This window comes from Malurus melanocephalus, unplaced genomic scaffold, assembly GCF_030028575.1.
Source record: "Malurus melanocephalus ecotype Western Australia unplaced genomic scaffold, MMel_1.1 scaffold_190, whole genome shotgun sequence".
NCBI lineage: Eukaryota > Metazoa > Chordata > Aves > Passeriformes > Maluridae > Malurus > Malurus melanocephalus.
Window position 1 is genome coordinate 566,409 of NW_026623422.1, and position 16,133 is coordinate 582,541.

The 16,133-nt window shown below is 45.5% G+C and overlaps 1 protein-coding gene across 2 annotated transcripts in view; it reads left to right on the forward strand.

Moving 5' to 3' along the window:
• SLC35F4 (solute carrier family 35 member F4) overlaps positions 1-14,310 on the forward strand; it is a 107,054-nt gene extending 92,744 nt beyond the window's left edge. The window contains exons 3-7 of one of the 2 annotated variants that reach the window (XM_057373241.1): positions 4,489-4,708; positions 10,127-10,252; positions 11,384-11,576; positions 12,836-12,925; positions 13,887-14,310. In XM_057373241.1, coding sequence (XP_057229224.1) covers positions 4,489-4,708; positions 10,127-10,252; positions 11,384-11,576; positions 12,836-12,925; positions 13,887-14,128 — 871 coding nt within the window. In that variant the 3' untranslated portion in view covers positions 14,129-14,310. The remainder of the gene's footprint in view (positions 1-4,488; positions 4,709-10,126; positions 10,253-11,383; positions 11,577-12,835; positions 12,926-13,886) is intronic. The other variant, XM_057373242.1, reaches the window with a different exon arrangement.
• The last annotated feature ends 1,823 nt before the right edge of the window (positions 14,311-16,133 follow it).

Genomic DNA, 16,133 nt, shown 5'->3' on the forward strand with positions numbered 1-16,133 from the left:
GATCTTTGGAGATCATTTGACCCAACCTCCTCCCCAGAACAGGGATATTTTCAAAGCTGCATCGATTGTGCATTTGCTTGGTTTGCCTTCTTGGTATTGTTCTTGTCACAAGGCTTTTTATTACATTTTGTAAGATTTCTTGTTGCTTCATTTGCCTGTTTTGTTCTGTGCAGTGGCTAATTCTTGTCAATAAATCCATCTTGTAGCAATTCCAGGCTTGCCTYAGAGTACAGAGGTGTCTTTGGAGGGTGTAGTTAGTCTCTAGGAGCTTTAGAGACATTTTGTCCAGCAGATATTCCCTGTGGATCTGAACAGCACCTGTGACGTCTTGGCAGAGATCGGTGATCCTGAGAGGGACTTGCAGAGTGCAAAGAGAGCCACTGCTCCTTTAATAAATCCCACTTGGAAGAGCAGGAGTCTCAATCCTCACCTTTAGATTGGTTTTCTGGAAAGTTTAGGYAGCYCAGTAYCTAGMGGAGCTTYAGGAGAGATGGRTTTTTGACAAGGACATGGAAAAGGMATGGCTTCAGACTGAGAGAAGACAGGGTTAGATTAAATATTGRRAAGAAATTCCTAACTGTGAGGATGGAGWGGCCCTGGCACAGGGGCCCCTGGATCCCTGGAAGTGTCCAAAGCCAGGTTGGATGGGACTTGGAGCATCCTGGGGTAGTGGAAGCTGTCCCTGCCATGGCAGGGGATTGGAACTGGATGAGCTTTGAGATCTCTTCCAACCCAAAGCATTCTGTGATTCTGTTATTATAATATTTGAGATTACAAATTGTGCATTTCTTACTTTTCACACTTGACCTTAGAGATTCAATCTTGTGGCCTTARAAAAAGTCATGGTTACGAGCTCCCTGCTGCATTTGGATGAAGTGTCTTGGTTGTCCTGGGGCAGAAGAGAAGCTCCTGGTATCCCTCAATATTGTAAATACAAGATCTGTCCCACAGAAAGAGCTTGAAACTCCTTTTATTTGGATAAGGTGATCTGAAGCTCAGCAATAGGAAATCTAACCCTGCCAGCATTTTCCACAACAGAAGACACAGCACAGACCTGACTTAGGGTCCTCATGCAGTTGTGGTGTGGAATAGCTGGGTAAAATTTTCAATGTCAGTACATTTGAACCAGACAGAGCTGGCCAGGCTCTCACTGACAGCTCAGCTTTGGTCAGTCCTGGGCACACAATGCACCCGAGTGCTTGACCCCACTCAGTTTGTGCCTGTCCCTGCAGTGGAGCTAGGAGGTATTTTTTTAAAAATCAGTATTTTATTGCTGCCAATGCCGTCATTTAGATAAAAGCCCCTGAGTGCTCCCAGAAGGTGCTGCTGTGCTGTTTGCTGCCCTGATGTCACTGTGGCCCTGCCAAGTCCTAATCCAGGTGATGTCACTGCATTCCCTGTTCTGTGCCCCAGCTCTCTRCCTGTTTGCTGCTCTTCTTCTGTGAAAGAGCTGTTTAAAACCTGCTGCTGGTTTCACTCCAGAGGATGCTGTGTGTCAGGGGGGGGAAAAACCCACTCCTGAGCAGGGCCTGGCATCAGAATTATGAGAGGGCACACAGCTATTTGGTGGGTGCCAGAGGCAGAGCTACACGGCTGCTGAAGGTGCTGTAATTGCTGAGAGTGTGGCTCACTGCCCAGAGCTGATGGCTGAGGGCTACCTGCAAATCAAAGGAGTTATTTATGTTAGAGGGCAGGTTTTAAATAGACTSCTTGTGCATTTGGAAATAGTTTGTGTCATAGTTTCAGGGTCAGCTACCCTTAGATAGTCTGTGCCTTCAGGTCAGCAGCCTGCAGTGTTGTTTGTGTGGGGAGGGTTCCAGGGAGCCCCCTCTCTCCTGAGCTCAGGGTTTTAATCACTGTCATGTCTGATGGCTCCTGCAAGTTTAATTTGAGCTGCTTGTCARAGAGGCTGAGTTAACCACCGAGCCACCAGCCCTCACAAAGCCTCAGGCGATCTGCTGCAGCCGTGACTGGGAAAGTGAATTGTTCTCCCATCTCCTCAGTGACTGAGCATTATTCATGGAGCTCTCCCAGGCACAGGGGTGAATTCTGTGAGTCTCTGCTCGCTCAACACGACCCTGTCAGAGACTTTGCTGCATTTTCTTCACTGAGAGCTGAGGAGCCACCAGCCCCTGTTTTATCTGATGGCTGCTGTCTGATGGAGGCCCTTCCACCTGCTCAAACACCCATTGCCTGGGCCTGAGGAGCATTTCCAGATTCTTTTCCCAAATGTGCACCTCTGCTCATCCCTCCCACTGCAGCTGGGAACTCAGAGATACCTGACATTGCTGGGGCAGCCACAGCTGCATCTCCCAAATCACTGAGCAGCCCAGAGTCCAATGCAGAATAATGAGGATTCCCACTCTCAGGGCACTTGGGCTCCATCCCTCTGACTCTGCCCTGGGTTTGTCTGTGTGCAGACATCCCAGAGATCTGCAGAACAACAAAACCTGGCCCATCCTGGCATCTGGGTCCAGCTGAGGCAGCCCAGGCATTTTTCTGTCTCATTTTAACACAGCACAAGCTTYTTTGCTCTGAGATCCTGACACCTCCTGAGGCAGGCTGGGTTTACAGTGATCCAGTCATGCCCCAGAARTGATGGCAGAATTCCCACCACACTGGTCTGGAGGTCACAGTGCAGGTCTGGTGTCGTGGAATGGTGACCTTCCTCTCTTGAGGTGACACGTGGTCTGAGCCCAGAATTACCCTCTGCATCCACCCAGGTCTCAAGGGAGAGCATCTTTTATGGGTAAACTGCTGCATCTGCATGTCAGGGAACACTGAAGTGCTACCAATGATTCCCTTCTTACACAGGGAGTCTTGTCACCTCTCATTCCTGTCAAAATCAGAATTACAAAAGCAATCAAATTTAGGCATTAATATATTTGCTTTGCATCTCCAATAAATGATGCACACCAGTAGCTGTTCTRTTTTTGTATTTCAAACACTTTTATTCTCATCTTTGGTGAGCAGGGCTCCTAAGAGTGTTGAGGTCAACTAGAGTGAAGGAGATAATTAGCAGATTCAGCAGCCTGAGTGTTAACTCGTTGCACAGAGTTTGAGAATGGAATTTATTTATTCCCAGAAATAACTGCTTTGGACCCCAGGTTGTCCTCGTGGCAGCAGGGAGTGAGTGGTTATTGAGTAGAATYGTGGAGTCATTTAGGTTAAGATGGGGCTGATCTCAGTTGTTACACAGATGTTGTTATTCCACTTTCCTCAAAATGAGAGTGATGGTTTCCAATATTAGTGGTAAAAAAAAAACCTGCAAGGTTTTTAACAGCAGAATTCCTAAGAATTAGTAAAAATGGTTTAGGGGCTCTGTAAACGATTTTGTCTTCCAAATCAGGATGATTATCACACCACCCCCACTACCCCCAAATAACAAATGTTTTTCACTTCACATTGCAGCGCAATCTTTGAAGTTGCTAATTAGTTCTACATAATGAGTGTTTTAGCCATCTTCCAAAAACAGCCACRTTTGGCTGTGAATTCTTGGGAGCCCTGAGGCCTCAAAGCATTTGGATTATTCCCCTCATGTCGTTTTCCTTGGAAAGATGTGCTGCAGGCTGAGGGTGCCTTGGTTCACTCCACTGCTGTTTGAGGACATTTGTGGGATCTCCCACGGTTTAAGCAGTTTCAGAGAGCCTGCCAGGCCAAGAATTGAAGCACACTGGGAATATCTTCAGGAATACCCTCAACCAAGAATGCAGACAGCGGAGTTGCTAAAAAATGTCCTTGTCCGTTTGTGAAAGGTAGAAATTCCTGAAATCCTAAGAGGCAAACAGCTCACTTGAGCTGTGTGTGAGACAGTGTTTGGGAAGCTGGAGGTTTTGTTTGCAATTTAATCCTGAAGGAAAAGTGTCCTAGAAAATACAGCTTTTCACTTTGTAATAAAAGGAAGCTGTTAAATACCTTTCCCTCTCTTTTCTCACAATCCTGCTTGCCTGGCTCACTCCTCCTGCCTGGTGGCTCCTTTCCCACCACACTCATGGGTCTGGCAGTCTTTTTTTTTCTTTTTTTTTTGAGTTTCTTTAGGCAATTCTTAAAGCTTCCTTGGCCACATGTGAGAATATATTTCAATAAGAATAAAACCAGGGCTTGGAGAAATGCAAGAAAAAAAAAATTGCCAAATCACAGAGAAAAAATAATGATTCTAATCCCTGTGCTCATGGCCTTGAAGGCAGAGCCTGGGARCTCTCAGAGCATTGCAGATAACCTTCATTTGTGTGTGTGAGTCCCTGGGATTATTGTTGCACAGAGTGTGATTATTCCAGGTAAGTTACTTCCTTTCTTCTCGCGAAATTGCTGTTTTAAGAAGATTGTGGGTTGTTTTCTCTGTGTGAATTAAATAATGGATTCTCCTGGGCGTGCTGGAGTAGCAASGAAAAGCACGGGGACGCGATAAAAGTCTGATGAATGTTTGTTATGCTGGGGTGAGTGCTGAGGAGAATCCTGGCTGAGACTGAAACTCTTTTCTTTTCGTAGGGAATGCAGTCGGATTTTCGGTGAAGACGGTCTGACGCTGAAACTCTTTCTTAAAAGGACTGCTCCCTTTTCTATTCTGTGGACTTTGACTAACTACCTGTATTTACTGGCTTTAAAGAAGCTCACAGCCACAGACGTCTCTGCCCTGTTCTGTTGTAACAAAGCTTTTGTCTTCTTGCTTTCTTGGATTGTGCTCAAAGACAGGTTCATGGGAGCAAGGGTAATGAACGTGCCTCCTTTTCCACTCTCTCATGTTTCCATAATTGAACTTACACCCATCAACCATGGTGCTGTCACAGCAACACCGTGAAAACATTGCTCATTTGGTTTTATGCTGAGTCCTGAGCCTCAGGATCAGAACCTCAGAATTTTAGACGGAATTCAGTGTGGGAATTTCAAGTGTAACTTGATGGATTACAATAGAAGAACCCCAGTTCCATATAAACCTGTTCTGTCTTGGCTTACTGTGCTGGAGTTTAGTCAGTTTTATTTCAAACTTAACTGATGTTTAAGTGATTTAAGTGATGAATTTAAGCATCACCTAAGCATTTAAATGATGAATGCTTAGGTTTAACCAAAGCAATTTTATTCCTTGTTTGGCTAGACAGATGTTTTCAGTGTGTAATGTATTTTTCTTGTACTACCCTGCTACTCTTCACACACACATTTACACGTGCCTGTGCCAAAATTGMTTTAAGAGGAGCACAACTGTTTCCTGTAGAGGTATTTTACACTGACAAAAATTGCACTGACCCTGCAAAAATTGAAAAAAGAACTGGAACACAATGATGTGCCCCTGGATCTGGGGAAAGCAGACTCATTCCCTGTAATTTTCCATACACAAATCTAACAAACATACAGCAATTTAAACTGTTGGCTTCACACCTTGGCTGAGGGGTAGTGAGGATTTCTGCCAGTTCATTGGTGCAGGTTTCCCCCTGAAATGGCTCAAGTTCGTGTTGGGCACAATCTTGACTGAATTACTGAGAGCCTTGAGCTTCATTTGGGTCTGGCTGGGCCAGGTGTGATGGCTGTGACCAGAAGGGAGCAGTTTCCATGGATTTAAGTTCCATGGAAAGCATGATGGATCAGGAGTTGTTTGTTTTTTTTTATTTTTTTTTTTAAATGGGCATAGAAGCTTTTTTATTGATGAATAGGAAGGTTCAAAAATGAAAGGAAAAGGCATCCTGTTGCACAGGCATCTCATCTGGCTCTCAGAGCAGCCACCAGGACACTGAACACAGCACTGGCCTTGCCAAGTTGAGGAAGTGAACCAGGTAAAGCCAGACACCTGGATCTCTATTTCATATAGAAAATACAATTTCATGTCTGAAAATACAGAATGTGACCCACCGTCACTGAACCCTCTGGCTCATTCAAAGAATAAACATGGTTTAAAATCCTCAGTTCTTCTCTACAGAAACAACAGGAACAATAACATCCCCCCTTGATCATCTCAGGTACCACCGGAGAAAAAGGGAAATTTTGTACCCTTTAATCTAATTTTTGTCTCAAAGCAACATCTTTCTGGAAGAGCTAGCATAGCTCTCGTGTTTTCTTAGCCTTCTCTTTTGAAGAAAACTAGAAATAAAAGCTATTTTCAGTTATTATTTATTTCTCACTGCCTKAAAAAAAGGTTTCCATAAATATGCATTAGTTTTAATGCCATAAACACCGTGGGGGTTTACACGAGAAAAACCTGGCAGGAAAAGTGAGCAGCAAATCCTGCACGTAACAGAAACTGGATTTCGCTGCTCACTGGCAGAGCCTGGGTGCCYATTGCTGGAGAGGCAATTCAGAGCATTTTCCAGCAGCTCTCCTGACAGAAAAACACTTAATGGTGTTAATAACCACGCAGGAGGGTGTTTGAGAGCTAAAATATGACATTTTATGCCTGAGTGCTGCTCTCACCAGCAACCCCTCGGAGAGCAGCGGGAATTGGGTTTTTTGGATAACAGGAGACAGAAATAAAGGTTTAATCCTACACCCTGAGCCATGGTTTTGTGGGAGCACTCKGCACCAGGAGCTCAGCTGGATTTTCCCAGGATCTCTGGGTACATTGAGGTGGGGATGCCCTGAACACCCGGGACAGCAGCAGCTCTGCAGCACATTGCCAGCTCCCTGTGCACCCAGAGTGGCTGCTATCAGTCCCCAGATTGCCCATGGATGCCCACAGGAGCTGCCTGACATCCTCTGGTCCCCTGGCACTGCTCCTGCACACCCAAAAGGTTCTGCTGGTCAGGCTGCGGGGCTGGGTGTTTAGATGCAATGGGGCTGGGTTTTTAGATGCCATGGGGCTAGATTTTTAGATGCCATCTCTAAAAGACAAACCTGTGTTGATGGCCACCCTGTGGAATGGCACAATCCCACCTGAGGGAGCACTGAATAACTGCAGAAGGGCTGCACACAGAGTTTCAGCTGCTGGTGCTGTGTTTGAGACACCTAGAGCCTGTGCTCTGCAGGGAGAGCCATGCACCCTCAGTGGTTGAGCTGTAGCATCAATCTGTGAGAGACAAACACSAGGGGAGGTTTAGGTTGGGTTTTAGGAGAGATTTCTTTGCAGGAAGGGTGGTCAGGTATGGCACAGGTTGTCCAGGGTAGTGGTGGAGCCAGCATCTGTGGAAGTGTTCAGAAATGTGTAGGTGTGGTGCTTGGGGACGTGGTTTAGTGGTGGGTCTGCTGATGTTATGTTAAGGGTTGGGCTCAATGAGGTATTTTCCAACCTTAATGATTCTCTGGGTCTGTTTACCCATAAAAGTAGGGTAAAAAGCAGGCAGACCTCAGGTACYTTCTGTCCTGGRCAAGAACACCCAGCACAGTCCCTGCCTGCACTGTCACCTTTGCWTGGACACCTCTGACCATCTCTCTCTCCAATAATGTGTCCATGTTATACTCTGACAGCTTTGGCTCAAAGCAAGCACAAATATTTAAAAGAATTTATGTATTTGAGTAGTTCTTCTGGCTTGTGGTGCTTAGATTTAGCTATTTTCTTAAATGTTTGCATATTTAAGCCCTTGGTTGGGTTTTAACTGTAAATCAGTCCTTGTTGAGTAGGGACAGAGCAGTTTGGGGACACAGGTTTTCTGCTCCATCCTTAAATATATTCAAGACCAGGTTGGAGCAGCCTGGGATAATGAAAAGTGTTGGAACKGGATGATTTTTAAATTCMCTTCCAMCCCAAACCATTCTGGGATTCTTTACTACAGCACCTCGTCTTCTGCTGTGCTCCACATGTTAAAAAATGTTTCTGATAAAAGGTTGGTTGGCCTCGTGCTCTTTCAAGGAAAAAAAAAAGAGGCAAGCTAATTTCATTCAACCTAGGAGGCTCCAAAAGAAAGTTACTACACTATTCCATTAATTAAAATCCTTGTTTAATGAGCTGACAAGCACCTTTGCTTCCCTGTGACCTTGCTGCTGCTTGTCAGAGCAGTGCCCAGATGTGAGCTCAGCTTTCTAAAGCCAGCACCTGAGGCAGGCACAGGTCAGCTGTGCTGATGCCCTGAGCTGTGATGTRCAGGAGGAGCYTTGAACAGGAAATTTAAATAATTTMCTTGCMATTTTTAGTTTCAGGTCTTTTATGTCTCAGGAGGTGTTGATGYTCCACATGTGTCCATCATTTTAGTTGTTTCAGGGAAAAAAAAATGCCTGGTTTTATAAATACTGGATTAAATTAGGAAACTGGCTCTCTAMATTTTGTGTAGTCAGACTGGGAATGAGTTTTTCCTGGCAGGAAGAAAAGGGATGATGGATCTACTTTCMCTGACAAAAGGAAAGGACTGAGCARTGAATGYACTGAGAGCTAAACCTTGGTCCTTTCTCCTGGAAGGAGGAGATTTCAAATTTCTGCATTGGGGTCTTGTGTTTTGCCTTCTGAGACAGACACATTGCTGGAAATACTCCATCTGACAGCCAAAATCTTGAATTTCTGTGCAGGGCAGGATGAGCAGTGCAGCCTGAGGTGGATCCAGGCAGTGTGGCAGGGCAGGGGTGATTTCTGCACACTGAGAGGAGAGACCTGGCTGTGAGGAGTTGTGGCTGTAACCCAGCATTGCTGCAAGGCTGGGACTTGTGTGGTGTCTCCAGGATGACCCAGCCCCTGGAATTTGTTATTTTGGGGAGGAAAAGGGGGAACCTCCTGGTCCCTGTTGTTAAAGCCCTCCCAGATCTCATTACACCACSGAGAGATTGTGATTCCACAGGATTGCAGCTCCATTTCATGATGAATGAAGTGTCAATAATACCTTCAGGTTTAGGAGGCAGCTTTGGTGACCTGTCTTGGAGCTGGGATRTTTTAAATGTAAATAAAGTGRGKTAYAGATGTACAGTSGGGTTTGTGCYCYRCCTTTGGCACAGCCACTGCYATGTGAGGGGCACCTGTGTGCCCCAAGGACTGGGGAAATAGGGCTGATGGGAAGGGGGAAGGGCTTAAAGCTGCATCCAGGAAATTAATTTCCCTGGGTGGATGCTGGCCTGGATACCTGTGGGATTTAGGAGCACTKACATGTTTAYCTGGTGTCTCAGAGATTGGCCCTGYCCTGGGAGCACCTTCACCTGAGTCAGTCATGTGTCCCTGTCCTGTGTGTCCCTTGAAATGTGTTTTTTCTCTACTGAATTACTCTGCTGATGTTATTTAGTGGGATTTTTGTCTGGCTCACATCTGCTTGAGATGAGTCTCAGTGGTTTTTCTGGGACTCTTGGTAGAACCGTGAGCACTGAAAGTCAGGCACGTGTTTGGATCAAGATGCCTTTAAAGTCTGTGGGCTGAAGCTTAAGTTTATCCAGGGCTAAATATTTCTGAAATGAAGTTCAGTGGTGTTTTCAGGAAGGAAAGTGCCCATATCATGTTGGTGTTGGCTCAGGAGTTGTGCACCGGCTCAGGAAGTGCCTTTTCCTCTGCACTCCATAGAAGTTGGGTATTCAGCTTTCAGTTTTTCAATTCWAATTGAATTGATTCAATTTTTGAAATTTACACTCCATATTTCAAAGAATAAAACATGCTGGGTTCCCTGCCACTTCCCTAAGGTTCTTGGAGTCAAGACCCTGGATTTCAGATATAGTGTAGTGAAATATTCCTGTTCTTTTTCTTTGAGGCCCCTTAGATGCTCTGTCTGAGATTTTCAAATGAGTCCAAAAACCTAAGCACAAAGGTTAAAGCTTCATGAAGAAGTTTGGTCATATCTGCCCAAGAAAGCTGAGAGAACATGGCGAGAACAGCTGAAGAGCTCCCTGTGCTATCCTGGTATTCCAAAATACAGAGCTCATTCCCCTGGACTGAATTTCCAGGGTGTTTGGCCATCTGTTGTTTGCATTCCAAGTCAAATTGGTGGCATTGCTAAATATTTCTCTTGCTGTACAGTAGAGCATGATGTCTTAGAATTCCTTGATCCTGCAGCTGAGTCTCCAARGTGGACATTGAGCTGCCAAAACACATAATGATGGTTGTTCTGTCAGTGGGAATTTGCAATGCTGTGGATCAATCTCCCTATCAGTGCACACCCTTTCATTGTACTTCACACCTCTCCAATGATTTCTCCTATTTAAGGGAAAACAAGAAAGCCCCAGGTCAGAGCGAGTAGGTGGTGAGAAGCCCCTCCCAGCAATGATCTCAGCTTCACWCTGCTTTTCTTTGTCTGTGCAGATAGTGGCAGCAATAATGGCAATCACAGGAATCGTGATGATGGCATATGCAGACGGTTTCCAGGGGGACTCCATCATCGGGGTGGCCTACGCTGTGGGATCAGCCTCCACGTCTGCCTTGTATAAGGTGGGTCACAACTGCTGCTGGGCACTCCCAAATTCATTMATAGTGGCTGTTAAAAACACACAAATATAAAGAGAATCGCTGTAAAATCAGTGTTTTGTTCTATTCGTCACTCATGTTGTGACCAGGCGACGTCACAATGTCAGGAAATCTACCGTGAGGGTGATTAGTTGTTGTCTCCCAATTATCCAGAATGGCTTTTCTTGATGAGTCTTTAATGAAATCTCCTCTGCTATGCCACAAGGAGTTTATGATCATTTTTTAATCATGCCAACGCAGTTTATCACTTCTCAAAGTGGGGTTTCAGAGGGGCTTTCCATGTGCAGCAGCAGGGAGTAGAGCCAGGGAAACGCTGCTTTCCCTGGACAGGGATGGCCAAGACTCATCYCAGGTCTGCACTGAGCTCCCTGCACCTGCTGGGCTTGGAGCCCTGGCACAGGGAATTCACTGGAGACATTTCTGCCTGGAGAAAATTGCTGCTCTGGAAGGGAAGGGATGGAAAAGGCAGGAATATGTGTCAGGAACAGGCTGGGCTGGACGTGGCTGTGTTTATTTCCAGCTCTGTGTGAAGTTTGGAATGAGCTGCAGTGGGATCAGAACCTGCCCTTGCAGTAGACTTTGCTCATCTCAYTCATAAATTCCTTTTGGCCATTCACAAGTCCCTCAAAGTGCACGAATTTAGGCTCAGGGAGAACAAATTGTGCTGAAGTGAGGCCCTCCAGGTTGCTTTTGCTCTCACAGCAGGGTCAGGACTCAGTGGGAATCACTGAAGTCCCCTCCTAAACCCCAAAAGTGTCACACAGAGTCCAAATCCTCCCAAATCCTCCCAAATCCTCTGCATTTATTGCATGAATGGTGTGTCCTTGGTTTATTCTTGGTTTTTCTCGAGTTCTACACCTGCCCCTCGTGGCATTTGGTGTTAAGCTTTTTACACAGACTCAGCCATCCCCACAGTAAAAGACACGGTGCTGAAACACAGGAAAGTGCAGAAATCCRACCAAAGATTGCAAAACTCTYRYRCAGGGAAGGGCTGGGCTGRGGCATTTTGTCCTTTGCTCCAYTCTCCTCATGGGAATGGAGTGCTTCCATGACAGGCACAGACTSYAAACCCCTCSTYTCCTCTCCYCTCTGCAGGTTTTGTTCAAGATGTTCCTTGGGAGTGCAAACTTCGGGGAAGCAGCTCATTTCGTGTCTACCCTGGGCTTCTTCAACTTCATCTTCATCTCCATCACCCCCATCATCCTGTACTTCACTAAAGTGGAGTACTGGTACCCCTTCTCTGCTGTGCCCTGGGGTTACCTGTGTGGAGTAGCCGGCCTCTGGTTAGGTATGTGATAAAAAAATTTATTTATTGTATTTATTTATTSTATTATATTATTTATTTCCCTTCACCCTTCCAAATCCTTTACAGAATCAGCCTCAGGCACAAACAATTTCCCTCTGTCCCCTTAAGCAGCAGAGCTCTCTCACAGATTAATTCTGGTCCCAGTGCAAACTGCTGCTCCTTAGAAATGATTCATATTTTTCATTAAACTTAATGAAACATTACTATTAATTGATACATGATTAATAATGGATATATAAACATAGTTATAATTAATAATAATTAATAATTAACAGTAATAGCAGGGAGTAAACACGAAGCAGCCATACTAATTGCCCGTTTTTTCATCCCTACTGCAGTTCCACACTAATTCCTCTGCCTCTGGTGTAGCTTGACTGCTGTAAATCCATTTTCAGAGGGCTGCACGTTCCCAGTCAGCTCCTGGCACAATTTCTGGGGTGTTTGAGCAATGCCACAGGAGCCCTCTGTGCTGGGGCACCTTTCTAGGGCTGCTGCAGGCTCTGGGCATGAAGCTCCCTCTTTCTGAGCCACAACTGCAGCAAAAWATCTGCTGGATTCAGCCCAGGGGCATTTTAATTTCCACATACAACAACATCCTTTCCTTTAGTAAGTTCTCTATTATTCCATAATTGAAGAGGTTTTTGTCTCACTCCACGCTTATTAAATGGAAGCAAAGAGAATGTCACTGCAAAGAGAATGTCACCAGTCCTGAGACGTGGTGCTGTGAGCACCTTGAGCTGCTCTAASCACAGCTGCAGCTGCCCTGTGAGCTCCCAGGGGACCAAAATTAGGGCTAATTTGTCACCCAAGTGTATAAACCCAGCCATGAGGGGACAGCCTTGTGGACCAGCCTCGTGTTCCTTTTGTGCAGGGCACTCAGCAGGACTGGGTGGTGAACGATCAAAAACTTCTATTTTTGCAGCTTGTTTTTAATCTTTCCAGGAAATTGGAGCTCTTTGGGAGCGCTGTCATGTAAAAAAACAAAAAAAAAAATAGGTTGTTTATATCTGATTAAAGCCTGTAATGTTTGTAAAAGGCCATTCAGCCTTGCCCTGTGCAGGATTTCCCCTAATTTCACACTCGTGTTAAAAAATAAAAATCAATCACTTTGCAACAACTCCATCATTGTGGTGTGGATACTTGAAATCACATTTGTACCTGTAAGGTCGAGGTGGAGGAGAAATGTCTCACTCTCGTGTTTTTCCCTATAATCATGTATGATTTTCTCTGTTTTCCCCTAGCTTTCAACATCCTGGTTAACGTTGGGGTGGTGCTGACCTACCCCATTCTGATCTCCATCGGCACCGTGCTCAGCGTCCCTGGGAATGCAGGTACCCAACTGCTGCTGGCAAAACCAGCCCATGGGCACTCAGAAAGCAGAATTTGTGGGGTGGAAATTGTCCCCAGAGCCTCTGTGTCTGCAATTCCAGTCTCCTCAGCCTCATCACTGTGGGGYTTGAGCAGCAGAAAATATCTGGTTTTAGAGGAATGCAGAAGTAAAGCATAGCCTGTAGGGCTCAGATGTGCTGGTGGTGGAGCTGGGAGGCACCTGSAGCTCTCTGCCCATCCCTGCATCCTGCTGTTGATACAGTTACCATAAAGTGCCTTCCTCTCAGAGCAGAAATCATGGAATCAGAGATTCATCAGGGTTGGAAGAGACCTCCAAGATGATCAAGTCCAACCTTCAACCCAACCCCCCCTGCCCACTGAACCATAAAGGGAAGTGCCATGTTTAGCTCATTTTTTTGGACACTTTCAGGGTGGTGATTCCACCACTGCCCTGGGCAGCCAGTTCCAGTGCCTTAAAACTCTTCCAGTGTGTTCCAGATTTTCCTAAATCCATTCTGTCTCAACTTGAGGTCTTTTCCAGTTGTCCTGTCCCTGTTCCCTGGGAGCAGAGCCCAACCCCATTTGGCTGCCCCCTCCTGTCAGGGAGTTTTGGGGAGTGAAAAGGTCCCCTCTGACCCCTCTTTTCTCCAGGCTGAGCCCCTTTCCCAGCTCCCTCATAGCCCCTTCACCATAGAAATCTTGAAGTTTAGTCCAACCCCTCCAGGCTTCCTCAGATCCTRCACAAGGTGGTGAGGAGATGTCACCTCCAGCACTGCTCTGTCAGGTCAAAACTATTCCCTGAGCTCAGGGAGCTGCTCAAGCTGGAAATTTGGGAGCCACATGACCAGTGCCACACCCAGAGCACAGCACAAAGGTCTCAGGGACGTGCCAGGCTGCTCTGGGTGCTGTCACCCACCCTATTACAGGTTTGACCCCATTGTTTGTTGTTCCCCCTCTTCCCAGCCGTGGACCTGTTGAAGCACAAAATGATCTTCAGCGTGGTGAGGCTGGGGGCCACCATCATCATCTGCATGGGCTTCCTGCTCATGCTGCTCCCTGAGGAGTGGGATGAGATCACCCTGAGGTTCATCAACAGCCTGAAGGAGAAGAAGAGCGAGGATCACGCCGAGGACATGACGGAATCCAGCGTGCACACGAGGAGCAGGAGCAGAGCCAACGGGACAGTGTCCATCCCGCTGGCATAGGGCCAGAGGTGTATTCTGTGAATATGGCTGAACTCTCCTCACTGCCTGTATGCTTCAAAAGATGACATCTAACCTGAGCAGGGGATGAACTGTAAGATAAGGGAGAAACATCCATGAGAAATGTTTACATTTATACGCTTAACAAGGAACGGGTGTAAATAAMTACAATAAAATTTTTTTGTAATGAAGGGGAGTCTGAGCTTGTGTCTTCCCCAGCTGGGGGGTTTAAAATGTGGATCAGGTTTCTGTGGTTTATCTCCCTTTGCTGGCAGAAGAGCTGTTCTGGAGGATGCAAATCTTGGATATTTCCAGCTAAATCCCACAATTTAACATTTTGACTTCCTTTTGATGAAGTGCCCTTTCAGCGAGGTGGTGGTTTTGGAAAACCATTCCAAACCTCGCCTGGCATTTTGGGGAGTTCATTTCTGAAAGACACTGATATTCACATTAATATTCCTAATTATTATCAAAATAAATACTCCATGATGTGCAAAACATGAAGCTGCCCCTCCCAGCCCACACTGAGCTGTTTCTTTCCAAAACCACCTCTCTGGAAGTGGTGCTGGAATTTGGGTGCCTTTAGTAGAGCAAAAAACAGCTTTGCTTACCTTATTTTCTCCCAGAAAAGCTGCACTCCCAGCTGAACTACAAAAGCCTCAGGAGAGATGGAACAACCTGGATCACTGGTGTCCCTGGGAAATGGCATTTCCTGTTTTCTAGAGCTTTGGGAAAAATGAGGATTTTTCTTAACTTCCGCTGTGGAAAAGTCAAAAGCCAAAGCAAACCAACCAACCTCCCAATCCCTTCCCTAAACCTGGTCCTGTGTAATTTAGGGATTTATAGCATTCCTGGGATTGACCACTCATTGACCACTGACTGTGTTTGAGAGTACTCGATAGGCAGACAAACATTTAAAGCATTTTTCCTTATTTGTTTGCTTCTTTTGGTTTTTTTTGGGGGGGTGGTGGTATTTGTTGTTTTCATTTGTTTTTTTATTTGGTTTTGGGTTTTTTTGGGGGCTGGTTTTTAGGGGTTTTTTTGGGTTTTTTTACCTGTTTTTGGTTGGTTTTGATTGGTTGGTTTGGTTTTTGGGGTTTTTTTTTGTGTTTTGTTTTTGTTGGGGTTTTTTGTTGGGTTTTTTCTTCTTTTTTATGAAGAATACAAACAACTGGAAATTATCACAGATTGCTGCACTCTGCTGGCTTTCCTGTCCACAGTTTGTGAGTTTGATTAGCACCCAGTGTGGGTGTTTTTCAGTGGTATTTCTGCTAGAGGAAAAAAAATCACGTAATACTAATTTATTTGATTGTTTTTATCTGATTCTTCTGTTGGATGCTTTTATAATCTTYTAATTTTTATGTCTAAATTGTTCCTTGAAGCCAACAGAACAGAAAAAAATATTTGTGTGTATTAAAAAACCCACAAATATGGGTTCTTTCATCATATGGGTGCAGAATTAGGGCTGGGGAAACCAACCCAACCAAGTGTCCCCTGTGCCCTAAACCCAGAGGTGTAATGTTTGGATGCACACCCACATCTCTTACAGCTCCTTTCTGCTGCTTTTGAAAAGATAAAAAAAAAAATTTCAAAAAAAGTGAATTATAAAGATGCTGATGGGCTGAGAGCACCCAGCACGTGGCAGCTTGGCCTCTCCCCACGGTTTTGGAGCTGATACATTAATTTACAGTTCTAGATAGTTTTGGGGATGTGTTCTACTGAAACTTTAGCTCCTGCCAAACCGAGCACGTGGGAAAACAAAACTTTCATTTTGGGATGCATTGATGAGCGCTCCTTGGCAAGCATTGTCAGGCCCGGGGCTGGATCCTTCAAGGAACTCACTGAGAATTGAGCAGGGAAAATCACATGAAATGCCCATGTTTGAGCCAGCTTTCCCCATGGCATGGGGTGTTAAAAGGACTTGGATCCCAGCAGGGAAACCTTGAGCAGAGCAGCCATGCTTTGGTTCCATTTTCACAGAAGGGTTTGGGTGGAAAKGACCTCAAAG